Genomic DNA, 9,316 nt, shown 5'->3' with positions numbered 1-9,316 from the left:
GAAATCGAACTAAATCTGTAGACTGGCACCCATGCCAACGTCTCTTCATTCAACACTAAACTCGGCTTGTGAAGACCTGTTGGGGCAAGCAAAAGCGAAATCATGATGGCACCTGTACCAGTAGATCACTAAGAGCACCGTCCGAGCGTGATTGTTGCCAGAGCACCAGCTGTCTGGTTTCCGTGCCGGGGGCACGTAAATAGCACCATTTGAGCGTGATTGTTACCAACGTCGCCCTCCTGGCACGTGAAAAGACATTCGAGCGAGTTCATTGCCAGTACCGCTGGACTGGCTCCTGTGCAGGTGGCACGTAAAATACACCATTTCGGGCATGGCCGTTGCCAGTATCTCCTGACTGGCCTTCGTGCCGGTGGCACGTAAAAGCACCCACTACACTCTCGGAGTGGTTGGCATTAGGAAACTCTGCCAGTCCTCAGTCAAATCGTCCAACCCATGCTAGCATGGAAAGCGTACGTTAAACGATGATGATGATGAATATAAACTTTCACTGAAATGAAAGCATATGATTTTGTTATTTGTATAAAAGTGTTTATAAGAGAAGTGAACAGCCACACAAGATATCACTGTGATATTTGTAATGAAATATTCTCTGAGAGTAATGACTTGTCTAGAAATAAATGGATGCATTCATGAGAAAAACTGTTGTGATGCATTTTCTTAGAATGCTCATCTATTTGACATCTCCCTTTGTGAATAGCTTCCTTAGTTACAATTGGTTTCCAATGGATTAATCACTGTTTTACTACATTAATGATAATATAATTAGGGAGCTTATGTGCAACCCAGTTGGAGTGAATACCACACTATTTTTGTTTGATGGCACCAGTTTATCTGTTTTCTTGATTATATATCTCAGATATCAGATATACTGACATGTATGTATGTATATGTGTGCGTTTATATGCACACACACACACTCACACACTCACACACACACACACAAACAACTTACTCTATGTGAAAAGTTACTCTCTATCAAATACCACCCATGAATGTATTCACACAGGAGAAAAACCTTACCAATGTGTTATTTCTGATGAAGCATTTTTTACAGTGAGTCATTTGTCTTACTACATACATATTCACACAAGAGAAAAGCTATACTACTGTGATATTTGTGGCAAAGCATTCTCTCAAAGAGGACATTTCTCTCAACATAAACATATCCATACAAGTGAAAGACCATACCTGTGTTTTCTGTAGTAAAACATTTTCTAGAAATTATGCACTAACTCGACATGCACATATCCACACAGGATAGAAACTTTGTATTTTACCATAGTAAAATACAAAGCTATTTTACTATAGCTTTGTAAAATTTGTGATAAAATATTTTTGCAAATAATATATTTTAAAATAAATGAATTTGTTTATATGGATTTTGCTATGTATCTTACCAGTTTACTTTTTAACACTATTATGAAAATATAAAAGAATAATCTATTACATTCTGAACAAAATATCAAAACAAAAAGAATTACAACTGAATTAAATATTGATAGAGAGGAATGTGGAAAGAAGATTTGAGCCAGAGTAATTGAAAATCCTTATTGATGAATTTTACATATATGCAAAGATCACCTTTCAGAGTCAAAGTTCGAATACTAAGCATAGCCTGAGCAGCAGAAATGGGCTGTAAATAAAGTGTAAGAGGTTAGCATGGAGAGGAGCAGCACATGTAGTTTGAATGCTAGTGGATGGAGTCCAGGCTGGAATGGAATTTGCAAATATTAAAGAAATGGTGGTATAATTGTCCAGCATATTTAGCATCATTTCATGATTTAGGTTTTAGTTTAATTTGGTTGTGACTGGAGACCATAACACTAACTACACTACTTTAGCCATGATAAATGTCAGTGGCTACTAACAAGCTTCTAGGAAACATAACCAGCAAAACAACCATAATGGCAACCCACTTTGCTTATGTATAGTACATTGCAGAGTCTGCATGCCATGGAATATATCAGGAAAATTTAGACACAACACACACAAACGCTTTTTTTTTGTCTTCAGAGTAAATTACAAATTGCTTAGTCTTTCCTTCATAGAACTACAGTCTTCTGACTCTCCCACCTCAAGTATGCTGTTTCTGCAATGTTCAGTTGAACATCAACTGCACAATGCACCTAGGCCAGCAAAGATTATGAGCACTTCCCTCTCTTTCTATTTCAAATTAAAGCAAAGAAAAGTTAAAAGGAATATGGAAGTAGTAATGGTTAGTGCAAAACAACACTGACACTTTAGTTTATGCATAACTGTATACATCATCATCATCATCATCGTTTAACGTCCGCTTTCCATGCTAGCATGGGTTGGATGATTTGACTGAGGACTGGCAAGCCAGAAGGCTGCACCAGGCTCCAATCTGATCTGGCAGAGTTTCTACAGGTGTATGCCCTTCCTAACACCAACCACTCCGAGAGTGTAGTCAAATAACTGTATACACATGTAAGATATGTTTTCCTATTTCCCCATTGTATATCTTCACAGTTTAAATTGCTACAGAAACAGGTTGTTGATTTTAAAAAGTTATATAAATCTTTTCCAATACCTTTATTACATAAGAAAGTGTTAATTTGTCAGATCCTTATTATTAAATTAAATATAATTAGATATTATAATAATGAAAATATTGCATACAGTGCTCAGGTGTATACAAAAGTGTGTATAAAGCATATGCAGTGTTGTACAAATGTTTGTTGTTTAAAGTTTTACTATACTAGGGTATTCACAGTATATATTTATTTCGTTGTTTTATTTACCAGTTTATTATTCTGATCAAATTTCTATTTTAACATGCAACTCGTGATAAATCATCAAATCAAGGCTTGCAGACAATTTTAACAAGAGCTTCAAACGGAAAATGCAATACTAGTAGTAGACTATCAGTAGTAGTAGTAGTAATAGTAGTTGGTGATGATGATGAGCACTATGATTACGTTCAGTACATATATACTTGCGTATATTTTTATATAGGGCTATGATGTTTTAAGAACACTTTCCCTATGACTTTGGATAGCTGGTGGTGGCTATAGGTTCAAACAAATCCTAGAAGACAATAAGAGGGTTAACGGGCGTTTTGGCATTGTTGAATCTACACAAGGCCCCTTTTTGACACTGAGAGTATTTTTCCAGATCTTGAACCACTAAAAACATATATGAATTATCATAATTACGGAAAAACTAAATAAAGCTATATTTCTTAATATATTAATATTATCATTTTTTTCTTTTTAATAATTTTTTGTTTACCGTCCTCGGCATGTAAAAGGGAGGTGACTCTCTGTTGAAACCATCACATTTCAATTTCACTACATTTAGTGTGTGAGTGCGTGTTTGCATCTGTGTGTATATGTTTGTGTGTACGTGTGTCTGCCTTCTGTATCAAATCGTTCATTACCAAAGCAGCCTCATCAAAACGCCTGTGCTCAATCCCCCCATTACGGTAATATATAGAAGCCAGTTAGAAAGCCTTGAAGTGATATTTTTGTTGATGAAAACATATTTGAAATTTATGACCGTTTTTGTTGGTCATCAAGGGAAAACTAGTAATAACACGAGTCCAATCGTTGTAAAGTATTGTTTCTTTTTATATGTTCAGAACTTAATGCAAAAAAAAAGGAGGAAACTGAAGTCAGTTTTGAAAATTACAATGGTCAGTCAACATAATAACAGTAACTGCTTATCGGATTAGTTTGTTAAGTTATATGTTTGTTTTTTGTTAAAAGTTAATGCTTGTTTTTATGTTCAGTTATAATAAAATCAGTTTTATATCAACCTGAAGGGTTAGTCCACAATTTTGTAGAGTACAAATTATTTTTTAACAAGAATAGTATTGACAATGACGTCGAAGCCATCGTCAGATTGTGATGCATCAAGATAATCTTGGTTTTATATTGGCTCTGTTGAGATAAAATTTTACTGGAGTTTGTGGGGTTCAGTTGAATGGCAATAAGCTTGTAGGGTAGGCTGTGATGAAGAGGTGTTATAGAGAAATTCTTTATTGATTAAATTTGTGGTTATGTTATTGTTCAGAATTTATTTGTGCATGTAGAACTTTGTAAACAGGTGTGTATATTTAGGTGTGTCAGCTTCAGGTTATGGAATTGTTTTTTTAGTGGTTCACAGAAAGGAAGTGGGTAGGTAGAAGAAACTTTTTTGGTCATCAGTTTTAGTTATATTGAATTTAATCTTTTGCTATGGCAATGTATAAGTCAGAGTTTAAAGTTAAGTCCAGTAATTGGATGTGCCAACTTTTTTGTAATGGAATTTGTAAGTATTCACAAAATAGTGTAAGTAGCTGATATGTTTTAACTGGTCAGTCAGTTTATTTACTTGTTAATGTTATTTAGGGTATTTCTTGTTTGTATTTGGAAGGTGGAGGTTATTAATGAAGCATGTCATGGTGTTGTTAGTATATATATTTGTTTATCTTGTGCTTTGATGTTCACAAGAGGATGTGGTTAGGTGTAAAGATTGTTGATCTGTATATTTCTTTCTAGGGGTCTATTGTATTGGCAATTTGACTAATATGTAGAAACTTTTGTGTTTTATAGCACTGTTCCATGCCCAGTTGCAGATTCCCACCAAATGATTCATGAATTTTAATAAGAATCCTCCTTGTGACTTCTCTCTAGACACAGGAAAACATATAGACCTCTAGATAATAGTTATTTGTTATGCAAGTTTAAATTTCACTGTCTGTGTGTGTGTATATATGTGTGTGTATGCATGTGTATGTATATTACAGATACATGGCTGTGTGGTTAAGAAGTTTGCTTCTCAACAACCATGTGGTTCTGGGTTCAGTCTCATTGCATGGCATCTTGGGCAAGTGTCTTCTATGGTCTCAGGATAGCTAAAGCTTTATGAGTGGATTTGGTTGATGGAAACTGAAAGAAGTTTCTCATGTGTGAGAGAAAGAGAGTTTATATTTTGCTCATCTTCACATGTGTGAACAATGGCTTTGCTGGTAGTGTCATTTGCTTGCAGATACATTATGAAAGCATGTTCAGACATCTTGTGTTGCACAGTCTTTATTAAAAAAAATTATTCTTATGGTGTTGTTTGTTTCCACCTATTTGGGCTGTTTGTTGTTCAAAAAACTGGGATGTTTTTACCTTGCTTAGAAACCAGAACAGGAAGGGCATCTGACCATAGAAAACTCTGACCGTACATACTCTCCTCTTACTTTTCATTCATTAAGGCATAGTTATGTATTCTTGTTTACTTGAATCATGTGGAAAATATAATTTTAGAATGTTCTACAAAGCTTGATGTAGCACCAGCAGGTTTTGGATGGTCTAAATTCCAAAACCTGCATCAGGGTCCCTTTTATCCATTCTCATTACATTTCTCATCAGTGTCTTTTCAGTGTAAATATGTTCTTACTCTATATGAGTGTTCTCAATTTCAATACCTGTAATCAAATATCTTTATTCTTATAATTTTCATGTTTTTGCTTTCATTGTACCATTTGTCTTATGTTATCTTTCATTACAGGTTATCAGATGACACTCAGATTGAAGTATTTTACTGCAAATTATCAACATTTTTATCCACTTTTAAAGACTAAAAATAACTAATGTCAGCTTGTTCTTGCAATTTTTGGTTGAAATAATGTGAAATATTTCCTTGGGGTTGAGATTATTTGCAAAAATTTGTACAATTACTGGAAGATTAAAATGACATTTCAAATAACCTTTGAGTAAGACCTTTCACACCCCGTTAATCCAATTTTGTTGTTTGGATGCTCATTATAATTGCAAAATTCTATTCAAATACATCCATGTGGAAGTTCCTTCTTAAGAGCTGAAACATAATTAGACTTTAACAAAGACTATCAGACATGGAAACTATTGATTGATAAAGTTATGGAAGAGAAAGCAGAACCTGAAAATACTGAGTTGTCTGATGAAACACAAGAAAATACAGAAGTGAAATCACAGCCTTGTGAAGTATGTGGGAAGTTATTGACAAGTAATTTATCATCTTCCCATAAATGTGTTCACTCTGGTAAAAAACAGCATCACTGTGATATATGTCATAAAAACTTCTCGACCAGTGACAGTTTAAATTCCCACAAGAGGATTTATACAGGAAAGAAACCATACCAATGTGATGTCTGTGATGAAACATTTTGTAGAAAGGGTCGTTTATCTGACCATGTACGTATTCACACTGGAGAAAGGCCATACTACTGTGATATTTGTGATAAATCATTTTCTAGACGGGATCATTTCTCTCAGCACAAACGTATTCACACAGGAGAAAAACCATACCATTGTGATGTATGTGGTAAAAATTTCTCTCAAAAGGGTCGTTTATCTATCCACACAGGAGAAAAACCTTACCATTGTGGTACATGTGGTAAAGCATTCTCTGAAACTGGTCATTTAGTTTCCCACAAACGTATTCATACAGGAGAAAAACCATACCACTGCGGCATTTGTAGTAAAACATTTTCTGTGCCTAGTAATTTAGTTTCTCATATACGTATACACACAGGAGAAAGACCATTCCAATGTGATATTTGTGATGAAACATTCTCTACAAAGGGTCATTTGTCTGGCCACATACGTATACATACAGGGGAACATCCATATCATTGTGATATCTGTGATAAAAATTTTTCTCAAAGTGGTCATTTCTCTAAACACAAACGTATTCACACAGGAGAACGTCCTTACCATTGTGATGTTTGTGGTAAAAGATTCTCTCAAAGTGGTCTCTTCTCTCGACACAAACATATTCATACAAGAGAAAAATCATAGCTATGTAGTCATTGTCATTACATCCACTTATCCATGTTTGCATAGGTCAGATGAAACCTGAGTTATATGCTTTGCCTGTCACCAGTCTTCACCTGTTTCCTAATAAGGTAATATTATGTTCTTCTAGTACTTCAAACAACACATTAATACACACATGTATGCTCATATATATATCATAATCATCATCATTTAACATCAGTTTTCCATGCTAGCATGGGTTGGATGGTTTGACCAGGGCTGATAAGGCCAGGGGCTGCATCAGGCTCCATTGTCTGTTCTGGCATGGTTTCTATGACTGGATGCCTTTCCTAACACCAACCACTGCACATGCACAGAGCTTACTGGGTTCTTTTTATACGATACCAGCCCAGTGCTTTTAACATGATACCAGTACTGGTATCAATTCTGCTGTGGCAGATGGGTCTTCTTGAGTATAGTTTCCATCTCCCAAATTTCACCCACAAGGCATGAGTTAACAATGCCCATGATATGGAAACGGACACTAAATTGCATGGTTTCAAAGCAAACTTCTTAACCATACAACCATGTTTGTGCCTGTATATCTGTGATCAAATATTTTCTACAAATCACCATATATTTGATGATGTAGATTTTAACACAATTGTCATCATCAGTGTTTTATTGTCTATTATTGTATACTGACAATGTATATAATATCCCATAAATCATGTTTGCAACCATCTGAATACCCTACTTTTATAGCCTTTCTGCACCTTTCTTTCTGCCAGCTATCAAATTCATGCTTACTTCTTTTATGGAGCAAGCCTCTTCCTGGATGTTACTGATATTTCATACTCCTAGTACTTTGATTTTGGAATTGTTTGCAATAAAGAACTAGGTTACATGCAACATCTGGATGATGAAATACAATGAGAATGACAGTGTTGGAAAATATGTAGGAAAACATCAAGTATTATAATTTTGCTGATTTAGAATGCAATCTGTGGTTAACTTGCCTATGAGGAACAAGAATATGGACATAAACTAAAGTAACCACTAACATCATTGAAGCATTAGGAATGTGGATATACAGAAGGATGTTGAGGTTGTCATGGACAGAACATAAAATATGAAAAATATTTTATAATACACTCCACCAACTGCCAGCGGGGTAAGCTAGAGGTAGTAGATAGCTTCCGTTATCTAAGTGACCAAGTCAGTTGCAGAGATGGATGCTGTGAGAATAAGAATAGGCTGGGCAAAATTCAGAGATCCTGCCTCTGTTGGCAACAAAGTGCCTCTCCCTCAGAGTGAAAGGCAGACTGTATGATGCCTGTGCACAAACAGCTATGCTACACAGCAGTGAAACATGGGCTGTGACAGCCAAGGATATGCATAGGCTTGAAAGAAATGAAGCTAGTATGCTTCACTGGATGTGCATATATGACAGTATAAGTGTCTTGAGAGAAAAGCTGGGCATAAGAGGCATCAAATGTGGAGTGCAAGAGAGACAGCTGCACTGGTATGGTCATGTGATGCATATGGACAAGGACAGCTGTGTAAAGAAGTGTCTAACTCTGACTGTGGAGGGAACCTGTGCTAGAGGTAGACCCAGGAAGACATGGGATGAGGCAGTGAAGCATGATCTTCAAATGTTGAGCCTCACAGATATACCATCCTTGAGAAGACCTGTCAAGCCATATGAAATCATAGTCATGGCCAATTCTGGTTTCATTTAACAAGCACCTTTCAAGTATTGGGCCTCATGGATGCATTGTAGCCAATGCTAGTGGCATGTGAAAAGCACCTTTCAAGTGTTGGGCTTCACGGAGCTAATGACCAAGACTTTTGACATTATGCCATGTTTGAGAAGAAAACCCATCAAGTTAAGTGGAAACATAGACGTGGCAGATACTAGTGTCACACAACTAGCACTTGTGCCAGTGGCATGTAAAAGTACCCATTACACTCTCAGGGTGGTTGACATTAAGAAGGGCATCCAGCCGTAGAAAACCATGCCAAATCAGACTGGTGTCTGGTGCAGCCTTCCAGCTTGCCAGCCCTGGTCAAACCATGCCAGCATGAACAACAGATGTTAAATGATGATGATATGGTAAGGTCATGCAGATTAGGATAAAATTTATTTAAAGCTGAAATCTCTTGAGCTGTTGCTCTGTTTTACCATTTCTGCCATCAGATGGCCTGAGGAAAATGCCAGTAGTGTTATATTTATGATTTGGCATGAACAAAAAAAAATCATAATAAAACATAAAAATAAATAATGGTGTTTGTTTTTTTTTTATTTTATTCTTTTAAGATTTGGTTTTAATTTTTGTGATAAGCATGGCTGTATGATTAAAAAGTTTGCTTCCCAATCATGTGGTTTCAGGTTCAGTCCATCTTTAAAGCATTTTAGGCAAGTGTCTTATACTATGGCCCCTAACTGACTCATCATAAAGGGTTTTGGCAGTTGGAAACTGAAAGAAGCCTGTCATGTATAATCATGTATGTGTTCCTTGTCTTGACATTGCATGACAGTTGTAAATGAGTGTTGTTCATTT

The 9,316-nt window shown here is 35.9% G+C and overlaps 1 protein-coding gene across 1 annotated transcript; it reads left to right on the top strand.

Annotated features, from left to right (window-relative positions):
- The first annotated feature begins 1,497 nt into the window (after positions 1–1,497).
- On the top strand, positions 1,498–8,995 carry LOC106883881 (zinc finger protein 239). The gene is made up of 2 exons (XM_014935019.2): positions 1,498–3,466; positions 5,524–8,995. Exon 2 carries the CDS (start codon positions 5,895–5,897, stop codon positions 6,792–6,794), a length of 900 nt encoding a protein of 299 aa, XP_014790505.1. The 5' UTR covers positions 1,498–3,466; positions 5,524–5,894; the 3' UTR covers positions 6,795–8,995.
- Positions 8,996–9,316: the final 321 nt, after the last annotated feature.

Source organism: Octopus bimaculoides, chromosome 1, assembly GCF_001194135.2.
Source record: "Octopus bimaculoides isolate UCB-OBI-ISO-001 chromosome 1, ASM119413v2, whole genome shotgun sequence".
Classification (NCBI taxonomy): Eukaryota; Metazoa; Mollusca; class Cephalopoda; order Octopoda; family Octopodidae; genus Octopus; species Octopus bimaculoides.
This window is presented reverse-complemented; position numbering and strand designations above follow the sequence as displayed.